This window comes from Platichthys flesus, chromosome 2 (assembly GCF_949316205.1).
Source record: "Platichthys flesus chromosome 2, fPlaFle2.1, whole genome shotgun sequence".
NCBI lineage: Eukaryota > Metazoa > Chordata > Actinopteri > Pleuronectiformes > Pleuronectidae > Platichthys > Platichthys flesus.
The window spans coordinates 7,713,068-7,733,248 of NC_084946.1; the positions used below are offsets into that span (position 1 = coordinate 7,713,068).

Genomic DNA, 20,181 nt, shown 5'->3' on the forward strand with positions numbered 1-20,181 from the left:
GAGCTGGTGGGCGTGGCCAATTCCCAAACCTGTGTTAAGCTGGTCCTTCCTCCTGCCTCGGTCTCTTCCTGACATCGCCTGGCTCCGGAGGGAGAGCGGTGTGCCGCTCCGCCGCAGCCCCTCGTTTTCTATTGTGTTCTCTTGGTTTGCTTTGCCGTCATTTTGGTCCCTTGTGTTAGGGAAATAAATTATCCTTTTGTTACTTTTACCTGCGCAGTTCCTTTTATTTGTCCGACCATGAGCCGGGTCGTGACAATTATACAGTCACTGTTGTAGAAAACCTTTGACCAACTGACTCTGTGTTTGAGAGGTACGTAGACAGTACATCTTGAGAGAAATGCTGTCAATTAACTATCCCTCATTCAGACAATGTATGGCTTTATGCCACCAAACATGTTCGAAACCTTTGTCAGTTCTATTGTAGACTTCTAGATGTTTTGCCGACATACACCACTGGTCCAAAACCCACATTTTTGTATTACTAAACAGTAGAAACAACCTTATGAGGAAAATGTTAAACAGCCTTTGGACAACTAGTCATAAGAATCACCAGATGGAAACTTTCAATGTGCTTGATATCTTTTATGGTCAACTGAAAAAAATAAACAGTGACATAATGATAAAATTACTTCATTAATATTTTTGTTGTATTTTTTCATTTGCCAGAGAGCTATTTACTAAAAAATAAAAATAAATGAAACATAACATATTTACTGTACATATCACAATGGTTCTTAGTTTTTTTTCACCAAATAAGAGAACATGGAGGTTTATGCAGGAGCCACAGATGAGACCTCTGTCTTTGATGAGGATACTTCAGAAGCATCTTCCACTTCTTTGCCAAAGAGTTGCATGATGCATGTGCGGAACTGATGGGAAGAGAACAAAAATCGTTTGTGTCAGAAAGGTAAATCAAACACATTTGATCAGAAGAATGGAAAGCTGGTCAATGTGGCATCTTAATTGTTGTGCCCACCTGTCGGTTCATGAATACATAGATGATAGGGTTGTAAATGGTGGCGCTCTTAGCAAAGTATGCAGGCATGGCAGCAGCCAGAGGGTGGAAGGAATATCCAGGGTTGGCCGCTGCGAAGCAGGCAAAGCCTGTATAAGGTCCCCAGCAGACACAATATGCCAAGATCATGACAACGACCATTCTGGACACATCTCTCTCAGCTTTCTGGGTTGACTCCGATTCCTTCTGCTGCATCGCAACCTGTAATCAACACATCAATGCAGTGTGAGAGTCGGCCAGGCTGTGAGCTACTTTAATATATTTATCAAACTGCAGGTAACTTACAGAATGGATGGCCCACCAGACAGCCAGGTAGCACAAGATGATAACACTCAGGGGAAGTATGCAACATGTCAGCATAAGAACAATCATGAAGGACTGAACTCCAGGGTCTTCACTTCCACTAAATACGTCAGGTCCACAGGAGGTCTTCAGTCCATGAGGCCAGTACCTGACACAAAATAATTGTTTAATGTTTACGTTGATGAATTACAAACATTGTAAAAAAAATAACGGCACGCTACCTGCTCCAGCCAAAGATTGGGGGAGCACACCACACTGCTGGCCAGATCCAGGAGAACAGAATTCCACCTGTGGCCCATTTGGCATCAAACTTGACATTTCCAAAAGGTTTGCACACAACTATCCATCTCTCCCAGGAGATGATGGACAGGGACCAGAGACCAGCAATTCCTGAGTAAAGAAGAAGGTCAATCAGAAAAAGTATTTCACTTGAAGTGTGACAATATATGACAAAAAATCTATCCTTAAGAATCTGTTTCCAAACATTTTAATGTCACACAGAGAAAACCTGTAAATGCTCACCACACACTGAGACAACATAGCCCTCAAAGATGCACATCGGGTGTCCCAGAATGAAGTAACCAAAAAACTGGTTGCATACACTAATGGTGCTGGCAAAAACTGTTTCTCCAAGATCAGCGACTGCAAGATTGACCAATATCCAGTTCAATGGGTGACGGAGTTTCTTGAACTTAGCTGTGGCCACAATGACGAGACCATTTGTGAAGACTGATGCAACGACCACAAAAAACATCCAGAGGGTTGCCAAGTTGTAAACCCATCGAGGAGCAATGTGGTAATTGGGCCCCTCAAAGGGATCTGGGGGAAATAATGGAAAGTCATCATTAAGAATCTCTTGTGTTCTCACAAAGTAAACATTTTAATTTAAAACACAATTTATCTGGTAACAGAAATAAAATAAGACAAATATTTCTCATTAGCCAACTGTTAAAATATACAACAACAATAGATGCCTTACATTTGAGTCATACTAAAGCGCTACATTTCTTCTCACTGGCCTTGTTTAATTGCTTCGAGGCAGCAGAGCTTTTTAATGAATACAATTACATTAATGTCTGATACTATACAGTAACAATCATATTCATAACAATGTCAAACATCACCAATTTAGATATTTGGCAAGATACAATTTAAATCATACCTCCAACATCAGTCTATGAATGCATATTTAAAATAATTTCCAAATGTATAATTTCAGCTATACTGACTTTGGAAATGTAATCAATAAGCTATTCTATACCAGTTGTTGCTGTTGTTCTTTGTTGTAAACCGTCCCTCTCACAATTAACATTCCCATCAAATTATTCAGAAAATATACTGATGATACTGTACCTCTGGTATGATTGCTGTTTGTATATACAAAAACAGATCCCCTCGTCGTATCTTCATTGTACCGCCTGGCAGCAAACGCCTGTTTTCCCCACTCTTCTGCCATTGTGCTCTTTGAAGGAGAGCCCTCAACAGTCTGCCTTTCTTGTCACTGGCAGCCTCCTCAGGTGACTGGTTTCACACATCTGACTGAAGCTTTTTATATTTGTGATTCAGAGACCTCTGATAGGATTTGGTCAATCAAATTACAGCTGTGACGTGCTGCTTAGCAGTGATACTTGGTGGCAATGAAGTAAATGTATTTTGAACTGTAGTTAAAACTCAGCCAATTCAATTAATTGGATTAAGACACAAAATGCCAGAATAATCTGGTTTGGAAGCGGATTTCCCTCCACTCAGTTAAAATTAAGATTAGTGGCCATAACTTTTGACTGTAAAGTTTGAGCTGTTTTTCTTCAATGAGTCATACAAAATTGTATGTTACTTACAACTAGAGCAATGATGAATTAAAGAGATATTAACGCAGCACTGAATTTTTGTCAAAAATTATATTCAAGATTTGGAGCAAATGTTTATCTTCCTATTTTTTAGATGCAGGGGAATAATGACATGTCATGACACGGATTTATGGTAAGAAGTTGATCTGGGAAATGAACATGTCATGTTCCAGAGAATTGTCTACATTCACCTAACATCATGTTGTGTATGACATTAATGGGTATACCGGACATTTGGATCCCAGTGGGCATGAGAGGACAGCCAAGTCTTAAAGCAGCTTATGTGGACAAGTGGAGCTGTACGGAAGTATAATGGTTGACAGTTGGAGCTGTGACATCCGAGGAAAGTAAGACAACTTTAAGCCCTCCGGAAAGAGAGGGCACTTGAGAACATTGGATTTTCAAAAATCTGTTGATCCTGCAACTAACGTCATTGCCCTCATGCTGGGAGCAAAGTGTGTGTGTGTGTGGGGGGGGGGAATATCCTGATTCTCGAGGAAGGTCTGAAAAGAAAAACAAGTGAAGAATGGCACAATTTAACAGCGTGATTGGCCTGGACAGGTTCTTTGCTTTGACTCAATAAATATATAATAATTAATAAAGATAAAAATAACTTATTTATGTGGTATCTTTTAAAACAGCTGTCACAAAGTGTTTCACAAAGAGAACAAATAAAAACAAGAATAAAAATCATCAAAGATAAGTGCTGGACATTGTGTCTAGAACTTATTAAAACGGTCAGAGTTAAGATTTCATATTCAATTTGTTTTTAATAAAATAATACTGAATTTGTATATATATACATTTGATTAATTAAGTGAACTGCTGCTGTTTGTTCATGAATTACATGTCGGCTAATTTAGACCCAGATTCAAAACTTTTCAAGATAGCAGGTCTGTAATTCCACTCAATATAAAGCATTACAGAAACAAAATTAACATAACTTGTTAAAGAGGAGGTGAATCTATGAATGTTGTTGCCTTAACGAAGACCTGCATTGGCAACGTCAGCACGTCTGTGATTGTATCAGTGTATCGGTCCAATCTGGTGAATTAAATTAATCAGGTTATCTAAATGATCTGGTTGGACAGATACTACCGGCCAGCGGTTGCCAGTTACTGACCACTGCTGTGGTTTATCCGAGAACATTAAACAAAATAATGATAAACTCAGTTCACAGACTGAAGGCACACTGCCCCGCCCCAACCAACTGCTTCAGAGTGCTGGTTGTGTCTTTATTCGTGTATTAATATTTAACATATTGTGTTTTTCAAATTTCACCAAATTAAACACTACACTTTTTCGGGGGCAACTCACAATACACCTTCCAAGTGTGAAGCTGATAAGATGAACAATTAGCAAGATATGTGTTTCACATACACAGAGAGACATTTGTGGTATTATTAGTATGTGATTGTCAAAATGTGACCATTAATACATAGTTCTTTTTTGTTTTTCAGTATGTTCATTTTTTTTCTTAAGCATGAATTTCCCATGTATATGCTGTGAAGCTATGTTTTGCGCCAAGACACTGTGTAATGGTGGATTCTGTCCAAAGCCAACTCTGGCTACTCCTAAAAGGATAATGTGCTTTTTGGGGATCAGAGCAGCCAGTGATTAGGGAATCTAAGGACAACCTTGATTAAAGGCTTAACTGATTTCTGACTCCTTAATTTTCCAGCTTGATTTTTAGACATTGTCATAGAAAATGTCATTAAATGTAACCTAAATTAAAAAAGGTACAGAGTACGCCTGGATTGTAGATGTAATTTTCCCGAGCAGCCTAGATCTAAAACCTCTGAAGATACTTACGGTGTGGGGAAAGGTATTAATATCTCACTGTTTAGAAAAGGAAATATACAAAAAACGTATACATCCCTCTCAACATTTATTGTGAATTATACTGAGGAGCAATTTAATGATAAAGAAAAGATTGAAGGAACACTGTCTTTCATCCATTTCAACAGAAAAGAAAATAGAGCCATAAGAATCATCGGCAGAAGTCAATGTAGAGATCTATCAAACCCATTATTCATTCAGTTAAAGCTGTTGATTTTTCTTGAACTAGTAGATTACAGTATTCTACAAATTATGACTGAGGCTAATTAGAAAACTTTGCCTTACATCTAGAAAAATTTTGAAAAAAGAGAAAGCCATTAAAACTTAAAAGAGACGGAGTTCTTTAAGATGTTGTTATACCTAAAATTTAGTTTTTTTAATAATTTGGAATCGTTTTAATTTAGGCACTCAATTGTACTTTTCTACTATTTAGCATTTGTTCAACTGTTTTTGGATACAGCTAGAATGGATGTTGAAAGTTGATATTTGCTGTGTGTTACATCCCTCGCGATCTCTCTGGTCTCATACAATTTAACTGTGTAATAAAGGCAAATGGAAAAAGTAAAATAAAGAAAAAGACTAATTTAATGTAAGTCAGATGAACCATATTTTATAAGAAAATTATAGTTTGTTAGAAAATTTAACTAATTTAATTCAAACATTTCTGCTCTATAATAATATGCAATTAAATCACTTGCCTAGACAGCATCAACGGCTAGCAACATATCATTATTCTCATGCAAAAATATCTTATTTTGAAAGAAACTCCTCCTCTACAATGCGATGTAGAAGGAATCATTTTAGAGGAAACTTTACTGTGGATTATTTCATCTGTTTCCATTTGCTGAATCATCCATTATACCTGATTGCCTGGTTGAAAAAATGTATATACATATATATATATATATAACATTGCTAGCTGTTTGAGTTAGGATCTGCAGTGTCTCACTTCCATGGGTTTAACCTCTAGTCAGGACCGGGTAAACTTAGGGAAATGCAGGTCAAGATTTCGTATGTCCTTGCAGACCAAAGCCGATTACACGGACAACTGAGGTGCTTCCACATAACTCATTAACACAGAGTAATTACTTCTGGCATGCTCACTCCGTAACCCTTTAATCTCTCCGGAGCGACAGTTCACTTCAGGCAAAGGCAGAGATTTCCCAGGGCTGCTGTCATGTTTTTTTAATCCTTTGATTGTGTGTTTTTCTCAAGTCCACACCTTGTGCAAGTAGCCAGCTCGTAGCTCTGATAAGAACTCCATGGAGGACCAGGGCTGCACGACAAGGAGAGGATCGATCCTGAAACCAAAGAAATCTGTAAACCTTTCTGTTTTCTGCTGTTTATAGATCTTCATTAGTGATTTTACTTACATATACTGAATGTCCACTACTGTAAAATAATGTTGGTTTTGTTTAAACAGATTTTTCAAATGTGACTTAAAAAAATTTGGTTAACAGTATGTTGAGAAAATTGAATATAATCCGAGACTTGGAATAATGGTAGATATTGTTTAACTCCTGTTCACTTTCATTTCTATGTGGTGCTGATATTTCGAGGGTAGGTCTGGAATTCCGCTAGTTCTGAACTATGCAGGTTTGGTAAAAGTTCACTCCTAGCAGAACTCGGATCTGCTCCCGACTACCGACGGAAATATCTGTGGCCACTGTGAAAATATCTGTGGCCACTGTGAAAATGGTGATCTACACGAATTATTATTGGCCATAAACAATTACACTGGTGTGAAGTGAGCCAAGGTCACCTGTTAATAATCATATGATCTTGTGTTCACTTCAGATCAGGTAATAATCCTTTTATGTGTACAATGTTGAGGGATGTTGTGATGTCCATAGCCTTCTTTTGCCTCTTTGCAGGACAGCTGTTCCATGATGGACAAAAACCCTGATGCAGTAGTCACAATGGTATTTCCAAGTATTGATTGATTGCTTAATTGTTGTATCCTTCTCTTCTCTGCACTGTAGTGGACAGATAACATGTTGCCATGTTTTTACAATCATAGTTTTTGTATATACTCAGATTATTTTGTATGCCACCGTACTAATGCCTCCTTGCCTTTTTTTTAAACATTATATAGGACCAATTATAAATAGATTATTTAATATATATATTATTGAATATCTATAACTAAGGGTCAAAGATGGTTTCAAAATGAAACAGGAACCAGTGGAGAAGGAGCAGAGGAATTAAACCAGTGAATCCATGGGAAACAGAGGAGAACAGGAATGAGACCCTAGACCGACACGAGCTTCATCTTTACTTCCTGATTATTTGCCTACCACAGTTGTTTTGGTTGTAGCCCAAATAGTAAAATGATACATAGCACAGACAAGTCCCTCATTACTTTCACTATCAATATATCACAGTAAGTAGCTTAATAATAACTCAGCAGGTCTCCAAACAAACATTTTAATCATAATATTCCCACTGCACATATTATATTATATTATATTATATTATATTATATTATATTATATTATATTATATTATATTATATTATATTATATTAAATGATATTATATTATATTATATTATATTATGTTATATTATATTTTCACTATATATAATTTCTTGTGCAAAGGTGATGGACATGACTTAAAAGCATATTTCAAACTTTCAGTATTTTCTTCAGCACAGTAACTCACTCTTATCAGAGACAGAATGAGCTGTGATGTTCTCGAAGCAACACTTAAACATGGCTCAATGCAAACCAGTCACGTGATCACGTGATGGTTACCTGTTCTAATCAGAATCAGAATCAGAATCAGATTTTTTTGGGGTAAAGAAGGTGCATACATTGAACATAGAACATAAAAACACAATAAGTACTACAAACACACAATAAGTACTTCACATAAGAAAGAAATAACTCACAAAACAAACAAAACAAAATAAATACAAGATATAAATGCAAAACAGGAGAGAATGAGGATGTGCAATGTGCAATATACTTTCTTGATTCTTGTTGTTCTGGGTCTGTACCCTCGGGGTTGATGCACTTATTGCAAGTCGCTTTGGATAAAAGCGTCAGCTAAATGAAATGTAATGTAATGTAATGTAATGTAATGTAATGTAATGTAATGTAATGTAATGTAATAAAACGGTGTTAATGTAACAAGAAGAAGAACCTCAAAGTGTTTGTGACCCGGGTGGGAAGGATCAGCCACAATCTTGCCTGCACGCCTCAGGGTCCTCGAGGCAAACAGGTCCTCTAGAGATGGCAGATTGCAGGCAATCACCTTCTCAACAAAACGGATGATACGCTGCAGCCTCCTTTTGTCGTTTGCAGTGGCAGCAGCGAACCAGATGGTGATGGCGGAGGTGAGGATGGACTCGATGATGCAGGTTTAGAAGTGCACCATCTCTATCCCACTCTAGCCAGGGTTTTCTATGTCTTCTCCATATTTCTGTATGGGTTCACTCCAGGTACACCGGCTTCCTTCCACATGGAGATTTGGGTTATATTAATTACACACTGTAAATTGACTGTAGGTGTGAATTTGATTGGTTGTTTGCCTCTGTATGTTGGCCCTGTGAAGGACTGGGGACCAGGGTTTACTCCGCCTCTTGCCCACTGTAGCTGGAATGGGCTCCAGCTCTCCCTTCGATCCTCAAAGAGATAAGCATGATAGATAATGGATGGACTGCATTCAGAGATAATCAGTAACAACTTATGAAGAAAGGGGCCATCCCTGCGTTTTCACAGGTAATCATTAACTATGATTAATGATGATTCATTAATGTGGTACCTCCAAGTCTGTCCTCCAGTATATTATCGCATGTGACATGTGCTCCTAAATTCAGAGTTTGATCAGGAACTACTCATTTATGATTTGATTAATTATCAGGTTGTCACTGACTCTTTACCTCTCATTTTCCTCATTGGTATGCACATCATTTCGAAATGTTAGCCATCATTTTCTTTCAATCAGTAAAATCATGCATGGAGAGTATGGAATTGGTATGTTTGTGTTATGTAATGATTCTGATCTATATAACATACATTGTGTTTCTGTACGTTCTTCAGCTAATGGGCACATCAGCAAAGAGAAGCATGGGAGATGATATAAACATTCAATTTACTGGTATATTTATTGCATTTGTGCACTCCATCTTTTCTACATTGTACTCATCTCACAATTATCTGAATATCTGGCGATCTGATCCAAGCAGAGATTATAGCCCTCAGGCTGTACCCCCACTGTTAATTAGGTCAATCTTGGACTTTTACATGCACATGTGAAATCTGACATAGCAATTATACAGCACATGATTTAACACTCCTTTACAAACATTCGCACAAGCAATCAAATGTTACTTGTGTAATAACTACAATGGGTTTCCCGTGACCTGAGACAGAATGCAAAATTTGTCTTCTGTGCACCTGCTGTGAATATCGTAGAAAAGACATCACTTCATCACTGGGGTAATGTTTTGTTTTTTTCGGTTTTAATTTACATATATATTTTCTTTGCAAACAACTCTTTATCTAAAGGAATAACATAATTCCATTTGTCATATAGTATTTGTACTTTAAGTGCTGTTTACACTCTTACACTGTAAATATATGATATAGCATCTAAGCAGGTCCAACTTTAGAGACTTCAGTAACCGATTGACTTGTCGATGACTCCTCGTCATCACCTCCACTCATCCCCAACATCTTCCTTATGCATGAGCGGAACTGGAAAACAAAAATATTAAACAACGTGTGTTACTAAGGTAAATGTCTGTGCTTTACTGTGTGTAGTTTAAATACAGTATGATATGTATTTTCTCTGAGGATGGAGCAAGCTTTCTGTATGTTTTCACAGCCACCTTTAGAGGGCGCCATAGGCCTTCTACGTGATTATTCAAATCTGCCATAACTACTTCTGATTTACTTAAATGACCAACAAAGACACAGACACAAACAAAACATATGAAATAATAATAATAATAATAACAATTATAATAAATACACAAGTTGTGTGAGATAAAGGATTTGATAACATGCAGATTCCAAGAAAACATGACAAATGTCATATTAATTTGGTCATGTAGTTAATACTGATTAGGGTTCAAGATTTGTAATTGCTACTTTTTACATGAATGAAAGTATTTATTATATGGGTGTTCGAAACTATAATTTCCGTGTTAATTGTAAGTAATAGGGATCAGATACTGCAATTTGTGGGTGGTATTTGTTTCTTCAAGGTAGACATTTTTATTTGTGGGTTATTTTTGTAATCCCTCAAATGTTTTGTCATGATGGACTCAAAGGTGTGACCATAAATTAAGCCTACTTCGGATAGTGTGGCCATCTTCCGCTATTCTACAATTAATAAATGCATGTTTACCCTATTGTTGTGGTAAGGGGGATTTTTGATTTGATATTATATGACATTAAGTTATCTTGCCTGCCCCAAATTACTGATGTTTATTCTTTGTGGCTATTCATGTCATTTCTGAGGGATTCGCCAGATTTTTCATTCAGTCCAAATAGTTCGATCTAATCCTTTGCAAGAGTATTGTTTGTGAAATGTGCTCTCGGCTCCATGTATTTTTTTTAAATAACATCACGGTCTGTGAGGACGTCCTTGGCAGCTTTGAAATTAGAGTGAATACTTGACAATGCACTCACCTGTTTATTGAGGAAGATGTAAATAACAGGGTTGTAGACTGTGGAGGCTTTAGAGAGACAGGAGGGTATGGTGGCCAGTCTCAGGTCGAACGGTTGCCCTCGGTTGTTTATAATCCAGAGAGCAAAGGAAGCGTAGGGCATCCAGCACACCAGGAAGCCAATCACCATGAGAACCACCATCCTGGTCACCTCCCTCTCCGCCTTTTGGGTGGAGGAAGACTCCGCTTGAGCCTTTGCTGCCTGTAGAGGAAGAAGAATAGAATACACTGCTCAGTGTGGGGATGCACATCCACATTCAGATCTATAAATTCAGGTCATTGTAAGTCATTACAATCAAAGGTGTGAAGACCAAATTAACAACATTAAATAATGTAAACAAATATTATATCTAAAAAGTATGATGAAAACATATAAAATGGGCGATTATGGCAGTGAAGTAGTACAGTAAGACAGGAACTATCATTAGTCACCTTTTTACGTCTTTTCGGACATAATTTATTAACATTGTCATTGACGTTCACTTGTTTGCTGTGTCCTTTTCTTACTTGCAAATACTGATATTTTTATTCCAAATATATTCTATAGAAAAACCTAACCTAAGGGGAAATTCTTTTTTAAAGAGATAGACAGCAATAGACTGGTGGAGACATGTTCCCCACCGATTTCAGCGTGAAGAGCAGCTGTGAGTAGCAGAAAACGATGGTGAAGAAGGGGACAGAGAAGCAGAAGCAGAAGAGGAACATCACATAGGACTCGTTGTTGAACTTGTTGTCAGTTGTGTACCAGTCTGGTCCACAGGAGCACTGCATACCCTCAGGGATGTACCTGGAGACAAAGATCATTAGTCACTATGTCTGTGTCTGGACTGTAGGACAATAAAGCTATAATACATTTCAGACAGGACTTCCAGAGGATGTCAGGGGAATCGGGTCAGGACTTCCTATCACACACGGGCAACGCAATATAGCAAATACCTCCAGAGGGTCCAGTTCTTATTGTAGAAATAAAAAGATAGAAAAAACAATACGTCTGATAAGCCTAATTATTTCTATGTCATAAAACATATTTAAAGAAAGTTAGAAAAAAAAAATCCTTGGCGGAGTTAAAAGTGAATACAACTGTTGCACACTGGTCTCGAATACTGACCTACTCCATCCAACCAGAGGAGGAATCGCAGCCATCAAAGCAAAGACCCACGTTAGAGCACAGCAAGCTATGGCATGGCTGGATTTGAAGGCAAAGTTTCCTACTGGCTTGCAGACAACAATCCATCTTTCAAAGGCTATCACAGCCAGAGACCACAGGCTGACCATACCTGGAACCAGACAAATAAAAGACTGACACTCTTTGCATTTTCCTTACTTATTGATGACTTACAACACTGTCTATTTTTAATAGAGATTATGACATGATAAAGCTGTGGTTTAAATATCAGATCTAGCCTAACTATTTATTTTATTTTATTTTTCTTTATTTAACCAGGTTGGTCCCGTACAGATACAATGACCTCTTTTACAAGGGAAGCCTGGCCAAGACAGCAGCATACAAAAAAGGTCAACAACTATAAAATGTATATGAAACATACATTTTTTGTATTGACCCCCATGGCCAATACATTTGAATATGCAAAATGCTGAAAAGACACATGCAACTGATGATGTGCTTTTAGGTATTGAAACTATAGTGAATGATCTATTGTGTAACGAGCATCAATGTTTTTAGACCACTGCCTGCAGATCTCACATCGCATTTGGCTTTTTACCACATGATTGTCCATTAACTTTGTTTACGAGACAATAGCAAATTGAAATTAAGTGCATTAAGATATGTTCTCTCCTACCCTTTTAAAGTTTAAAATAGAAAATTGGCAGCATGAAACCATGATACTAATCGTTAGCACAAATAAACAGACAGTAATTAAGGCAATATAATGCCAGATTATTGTTACATCTCTGATAGGGCTGTATATAACAAAAGTTCTTATGCTCCTTACCACCAACAGTCGCTGTAAATCCTTCAATCTTGCACCCAAGTGGACCAAGAATCATGTATCTGAAGGCAAAGCAGTAGAAGCAGGTGAAAGAGCCCACGGAGGAGACGAGGAGGTTTGCAACCGACAGGTTCACCAGGATGTAGTTCAGATGAGACCGGAGCTTCTTGTATTGGATGGTGCACGCAATGGTCAGCGTGTTGATGGCTGTGCCAGCCACAAACAGGAGAAACATAAAAGCTGACATGAAATAAAAGAGTCCTTTGCTTCCTAGGTGATCCTGGGGAACCAGGTAGGGGCTGAGGGACGTGATGTTGTCGGTGTCCAGAGGGACCGGGATCCAGAAGTCATCTGGGAACTCCACAACGCGATTTCCCCTCATTTTTCCTCTGGATGTTTGTCAAATGAAAATTCAAGCTTTGTTCAAAAAGATGTAAAAAAATTATAATGCTGCTAAAATATGACTAATACATTCCTTATAATGCAAGTAGTAGTAAGAGATTTAATGTTTTTAGTTTCTTGTAATGGAGGTTTGTCTCTCTGCAGGAGTTTGCCTCTGATGGCTACATTTATAGGTCCTTTAAATATTACTCAGGCTCAACTAAATTGGCTCAAGGCGGGATTTAAAGCTTTGGTGAACAGCTCACACATAAACCTCCGATTCTGATCATGTACACACAGATTACGCACTCACGTAACAATGCCTATCGGCTAACGTACAGGTAAGTATCCCGAAACCAGAGGTTGCAGTAATCATCAGATTACATCCCAAGAAAGAAATAGCCGCTGTCAAATGAGCAGATTGGGTGATGAACTGCAGGTATACAGGTGAGCTGGGGCCGGAAATCAGGAGCCCATCCGGACATTGATACGCACACACAACAGACGGACACATGATGCACACATAGCCACACACACACGACTAAAGATAGTATGGGGAAAAACAACAAGGTTGCACAGCAGAGAAACACAACGAAGACATAGACACAATAACGTGATAAACAAACACCTTAGAGGGATATTTCAGCCAAAATGGAAATAAACTCATTATCTATTCACTGTGTCGATGGAGGGATGGGTGTAGTGTTTTAGTCCACAAAAGGAGTCTCAGGTGTGAACAGTGTTGAAGCCAAATACAATACAATTGTAGAAAATGGTGACTGATTCTTCAAACATGAAAAAAAAAAATGCAGGAGAAAACGTTAAATGCCTTCATACTTCTCCTGTGGTGTCCTGGTGTCTGTAAGCCCTGAGCAGTATTGAAGCATTTTATTCATATAATATATATTCACACATGGACAAAATTGTTGGTACCCTTCCATTAAAAAAGAAAAAAACACAATGGTCACTGTAATAACTTGAAACTGACTAAAGTAATAACAAATAAATGTTACTCACTGAAAATTAACTAATGAAATCAGACATTGCTTTTGAATTGTGCTTCAACAGAATCATTTAAAAAAAAAAAAACTGATGAAAATGGCCTGGACAAAGATGATGGTACCCCTAGGAAAGATTGAAAATGATTTGACCATAGGGACATGTTAAACTAAGTTGTGTCCTCTAATTAGCATCGCAGGTGTCTTCAAACTTGTTATCAGTTAGTCTGCCTTTTCAAAGGGTGAAAAGTAGTCTCTGTGCTGTTTGGAATCATGGTGTGTAACACACTGAACACGGACCACAGAAAGCTAAGGAGAGAGTTGAATCAGGAGATTATATATTTTTTTATAGACAAGCATGTTTAAGGTCAAGGCTATAAGACCATCTCCAAGCAGCTTGATGTTCATGTGACTATAGTTGCACATGTTATTCAGAAGTTAAAGGTCCACGGGACTGTAGCAAACCACCCTGGACGTGGCCGCATGAGGATAATTGATGACAAAGTAAGTGATAATACGAATGGTAACCAAAGAGCCCAGACAAAACTTCCAAAGTGATTAGAGGTTAACTCCAAGGTCAAGGTCCATCAGTGTCAGACCGCACCATCCGCCGCTCGTTGAGCCAAAGTAGACTTGATGGAAGACGACCGAGGAGGACACCACTGTTGAAAGCAAATCATAAAAAAACGAGACTGGAATTAGCCAAAATGCATATTGACAAGCCTCAAAGCTATCCTTTGGACAGATGAGACTAAACTGGAGCTTTTTGGCTCAGTCACATCAGCACTATGTTCACAGACAAAAAAATGAAGCACACAAAGAAAAGAACACTGTACCTACTGTGAAACATGGAGGAGGCTCTGTCATGTTCTCGGGATGCTGTGCTGCATCTGGCACAGGGTGTCTTGAATATGTGCAGGGTACAATGAAATCTCAAGACTATCAAGTCATTCTGGAGCGAAATGTGCTGCCCAGTGTCATAAAGCTTGGGCTCAGTCGCAGCTCATGGGTCCTCCAACAGGATAATGGGTCCTCCAACAGGATAATGACCCTAAACACACATCTAAAATCACCCAAGAACGGCTAACAGCAAAACAATCGACTTTTCTGAAGTGTCCTTCTATGAGCCCTGATCTAAATCCTAATGAACATCTTTGGAAGGAGCTGAAACATGCAGTTTGGAGAAGACACCCTTTAAACCTGAGACAGCTGGAGCGGTTTGCTCAAGAGGAGTGGGCCAGAATACCTGACAGGTGGAGAAGTCTCATTGAGAGTTACAGAAATCGCTTGATTGCAGTGATTGCCTCCAAAGGTTGTGCAACTAAATATTAAGTTAAGGCTACCATCATTTTTTTCCAGGCAATTTTCATTAGTTAGTTGTTTTAAATAAGTCTCTTGTACCACAATTCAAAAGCAATGTCTGATTTTCATTAGATAATTTTCAGCAAATTTGTATTTATTATTGCTTTTGTCAGTTTCAAGTTATTTCAGTGACCATTGTGTTTGTTTGTTCTTTAATGGAAGGGTACCAACAATTTTGTCCACATGTGTATAGCTATATAAATATATATATATATATATATATTAATATTTTTTTGTGTTATTTAAGTTACATTTAAAGTAGGGCTGAACGATTTGGAGAAATAATCTAATTGTGATTTTTTTTCCCCAAAATTGCGATTGCGATTTAATATGTGATTTTTTTCTCCCAAAAAAAACATAATGAATGATTTAAATATGACTAACACAATATTAGATACATTTACTGTACAATATTCTTTCCCACATTTTTATTTAACTGCTCATTACAGCAACAAGAAAAACAAATCAGTGTGCATTTAAGCAATTTAATCAAAGTCATTGTAAGTATAAACACAAGGATTGCATTTTTTTTTTATTGTACGTGTCTTACTGCTCCCAAGTCAGTAACATTTCCAGTGTTGGGAAGGATACTTTGAAAACGTATTCAGTTACAGAATACATGCCCAACCAATTTGAGTAACGTATTCTGAATACTTGGATTACTTCCACATTGAATTTATTTTTATAAGTGTTGGAAAGCGGCGTTGTTATAGTCAGTGGAGCAGAAGCAGTTTAAGCTCTGTGTCCGCGGATGCGGCGGGCCAGCTGGATGCGCTGGAAGGGCAGCCTGCGGATCAGCAGCTCCGTAGATTCCCGTTCATGTCCGGGTGGTCGTGCAGCGGTACAGAGGCGCCGGGCCTCAGCAGGAACACCACCATGCTGAACACCTCCGTCTCGCAGATGTGCATGTATGTGACCGGGGGGCTCTGGAGCCCCGCCGCCCCGGAGCACGGCTTGCTTTTCCGCGGAGTGATTTTCAGGTCCGCCGCCCGCACCGCGGTCAGCAGCTGCATGAGCTTGCTCTGTGAGTCCGCCACGTCGGCCGAAGACTTTAGAACCCTGTAGGTGATGCAGGCTTGCTTCGCTATCTTCTGGATCAGAGGAGTTTTGTGGTCCCGCGGCACTCTTGCTGCGGGTGAGGACAGCAGCCCAGTGCCCTACTTTCTTTTGCACGTTTTAATCGCGAACGCTGCGATTAGAAAATCGCGTTTTATCAAATCGCGATTTTATCGCAAATGCAATTAATCGTTCAGCCCTAATTTAAAGTATCTGTCACCATTTACTTCAATTGTACTGGATTTGGCTGCAGCACTGTTTACCCCTGAGACTCCTTTTGTGGACTAAAACACTTCACCCACCAATAGTGGTGAGAAGATAGTGAGTGAATTTTCATATTTGGGTGTACTATCCCTTTAATTCTATGGAGGTGGAAGGATGTTACATTCAATATTATTTGAATAATTGAAATAACCCTTTTAAGCGATCAAAATAATTCCTTACGGGGACATTGTTGCACTAGTAATGTCTCAATAATGATTTACTTTCACAAAAAATCAATGAGCCTTTTGTGTTTTAATTAGTATATGCTTTGAAACATTTTGTCACCCGAAAGTCAAAGTTTCCTACTAAAAAAGAATACACAAATGCCATCAATATGTTACCATTCTTTGTATATTTTACTTTGCAGATTAGTTACAATTTCTTACATAAATCATAACATTGCTCACACATTTTTCATGACAAAACATACTTATACATATCCGTTGTTATTTACAATTGACAAATGATCACTGGCAGGCAAATAAGTCTTCTCGGTGAGAAGTTTTTAAGCAGGCCCAACTTTGGAGACTTCAGTAACTGACTGCGTTGTTGATGACTCCTCCTCATCTCCTCCCATCCCCAGCATCGTCATCATGCATGAACGAAACTGAAAGGAAAAACACATCACTGAGGTACAGTGCTTTTGTGGAGCTGTCAATCCTAACAACATAAAGCCCCTGGAAAGTCAGAAATATTTATCCTTATCATCGTACAGGAACCTAACGCAGAGGAGAAAGCTCAAATTAATCAACTCAAAAAGAATGTTACAATCTTTGCATCTTCCAACTTGGGAGTATTTACTTTTACAATTTAAAATCAGATAATCCAACTGTAACATCAGAATCCTTATTTTACAGATAACAGTTTTGACTTCCATCAAACGTTAAAGGTTGGGCAGATACATGACTGCTATAACATGCTTTCATGTGGAGTAAAGTGTTTTCATTCATTCATTTCATCAAGCTGCAAGTCTGCTTATCAAGTAGTTTGACGAATTATAGTTTGTTAAATGGTAATAGGGAAATACTTGTAAATGTTGCCCCAGCTAACTTCTAGGGCTAAATAATATTTTCTGGATGTATGTCTGATAGAAAAGGAGCAATTTAAGGAAATATATAATAAAATGCTGCACCCAACATTTCCCTGCATGTAAAAATGCATCCCTTTTTCAAAAGAGGTGTCCTTCGCAACATTTTTACTGACCTGTTTATTGAACAGGACGTAGATGACAGGGTTATAGACTGCAGAGGCCTTTGAGAAGCAGGAGGGTATGGTGGCCAGTCTCAGGTCGAACGATTGCCCTCGGTTGTTCACCACCCAAAGGGCAAAGCTAGTGTAGGGCAACCAGCACACCAGGAAGCCCATCACCATGAGAACCACCATCCTGGTCACCTCCCTCTCTGCCTTCTGGGTGGAGACAGACTCCGCTTGAGCCTTTGCTGCCTGGTGAGGAAGAAGTTGTACAGGAGAACATTCGTAAGCTATTGGCTTTGATAGGATATAAGATGCATTCAGGTATTCACCTTGCTCTGTCATGAGAATACTATTTAGAAAAAAAAATTGTAAACTAAAGTTACTGTATTTTAACTTGTTGTGTGTGTGTGTGTGTGTGTGTGTGTGTGTGTGTGTGTGTGTGTGTTTGTGTGTGTGCAATTTCTTTTTGCATCACCATTTTCAGTGTGATGAGCAGCTGTGAGTAGCAGAAGATGATGGTGGTAAAGGGAACAGCAAAGCAGAAGCCGAAAAGGAACATCACGTAGGATTCATTGTTGTATTTGTTGTTTGTGGTGTACCAGTCTGGTCCACAGGAGCACTGCAGACCTTCTGGGATGTACCTGGAGAGATTAGCACAAGGCCGTTGAGCAAACATCACAGTTTACATGTTGCAAGATGAATCATTGACATTGGTTACCTGCTCCATCCAAACAGAGGAGGGAGTGAGGCAATAAGTGCAAACACCCAGGTGAATACGCAGCAAGCTATAGCATGGTCAGGCTTGAAAATAAAGTTACCAAGTGGCTTGCAGATAACCAGCCATCTTTCAAAAGCTATCACAGCCAGAGACCACAAGCTGACCATACCTGCAATGACAAAGACAAGCAATTTAAGCCCCTTTTTCAAATCACCTCAAGTTAGTCCAGTGATGACAAGCCAGGCTGAAATTGAAATTGAGCATTTTTTGTAAGTCTTACCTCCGAGTGTTGCCATAAAACCTTCAATCTTGCATGCTAGCGCTCCAAAAATGAAATATCTGGTTGAAAAGGAGCAGCAGGCAGTGAAGGAGCCCACACAGGATACAAGAAGGTTCGCCACAGCCAAATTCACCAGGATGTAGTTAAGGTGGGACCGCAGCTTTTTGTATTTGACGGTGCATGCAATGGTCAGGGTGTTGATGCTGGTGCCCACCACAAATACGAAAAACATAAATCCTGCCATTGCGTAGAAGATGCCCGGGCTCCCCAAGTGATCCTGGGGAACAAGGAAAGGGCTGAGTGTTGTGATGTTGTTGGTGTCCAGAGGGATTGGTATCCAGAAGTCCTCTGGCAGCTCCTCACCACGATTTGACTTCATTTTGCTCTTTTTGTGTGATTACAGATCAAAGCACTTTTAAAATTCTGTGCTTTCGCATATATGTGTAAAGACGGATAAAGGAACGTTTGAAGGAGGAGACAGGAATGCTACAATGTGTCCGTCTGGAACATCTCTAGGGTCTAACTCTAGTGGAGCACTTTTATAATGGTCACTGAGTAGCCCCTTATCCCAATTAAAGAGCAACTTAACTCTCTAATTGATTGATTGGTTGATTCATTAAGAGGGGTTTGCATTCATTTGCGTAAGTCATTTAGTGGTTTCCCGTCCTAATTGTACCACACGCAGCTTTGGTTTCACAGCTTGTGTTTGGACGGTTGAGGACAGAGTCTGCCCCTCTTACATGTCAGGTGCTGTATGTTGTAATGTCACAGTAAGTGTCACTCTCATTGGAGAACCGAGAAAACAGTTAGGAGGTTTGTGCTAAAGGTTTGAAAGAATTTGTTCAGGCTTATCTAACTATTGTTTGAGCCATTTAAAATAGATAAACGAGACAATGCAAATACAATTATATACATTATGAATATGTGTGTGGAAAGTTACACACCTCCTGCGGTTGAGAACATCTACATACTTGACTGATAGTAAGAAGTTCAGGGTTAAGTTCTTGTCAGAAACATTACCTATACGTATCTGAATTACGTAGCACACAAACAAACATGAATGTACTTGCCAAAATGTGTACCCCATGCACCTGTGTAAATGCATGAACACTTGTACCTCCTCATCAAAACCTTGTTAAACAGGTCAATCCCACTTACTTTAAGAAGATCACTGCAGTTCTTTGCCTGCTCATCTGGTATCTATTGACCTTTTGTCTGATAATCTCTTTTGCTGTAGCCTTCTGTAATCCACTCTGCCGGATTAACTCAAACTTTGTGTTACCTTTTTGTCCC

At 38.8% G+C, this 20,181-nt stretch overlaps 3 protein-coding genes across 3 annotated transcripts; all 3 read right to left on the reverse strand.

Annotated features, from left to right (window-relative positions):
- Window positions 1-567: 567 nt before the first annotated feature.
- On the reverse strand, window positions 568-2,840 carry LOC133960906 (red-sensitive opsin). The gene is made up of 6 exons (XM_062395775.1): window positions 2,672-2,840; window positions 1,841-2,137; window positions 1,540-1,708; window positions 1,301-1,466; window positions 977-1,216; window positions 568-869 (listed from the first exon to the last, which is right to left on the reverse strand). The coding sequence occupies exons 1-6, from the start codon at window positions 2,772-2,774 to the stop codon at window positions 771-773; spliced, it is 1,074 nt and encodes a 357-aa protein (XP_062251759.1). The 5' UTR covers window positions 2,775-2,840; the 3' UTR covers window positions 568-770.
- Window positions 2,841-7,580: 4,740 nt separating this feature from the next.
- On the reverse strand, window positions 7,581-13,017 carry LOC133960912 (blue-sensitive opsin). Its single transcript, XM_062395788.1, has 5 exons — window positions 12,639-13,017; window positions 11,792-11,960; window positions 11,305-11,470; window positions 10,646-10,885; window positions 7,581-9,706 (listed from the first exon to the last, which is right to left on the reverse strand). Exons 1-5 carry the CDS (start codon window positions 13,015-13,017, stop codon window positions 9,602-9,604), a joined length of 1,059 nt encoding a protein of 352 aa, XP_062251772.1. The 3' UTR covers window positions 7,581-9,601.
- A 3,941-nt stretch (window positions 13,018-16,958) lies between these two features.
- Window positions 16,959-19,271, reverse strand: LOC133960919 (blue-sensitive opsin-like). The gene is made up of 5 exons (XM_062395798.1): window positions 18,889-19,271; window positions 18,609-18,777; window positions 18,366-18,531; window positions 17,900-18,139; window positions 16,959-17,303 (listed from the first exon to the last, which is right to left on the reverse strand). The coding sequence occupies exons 1-5, from the start codon at window positions 19,265-19,267 to the stop codon at window positions 17,202-17,204; spliced, it is 1,056 nt and encodes a 351-aa protein (XP_062251782.1). The 5' UTR covers window positions 19,268-19,271; the 3' UTR covers window positions 16,959-17,201.
- Between the last annotated feature and the right edge of the window lie 910 nt (window positions 19,272-20,181).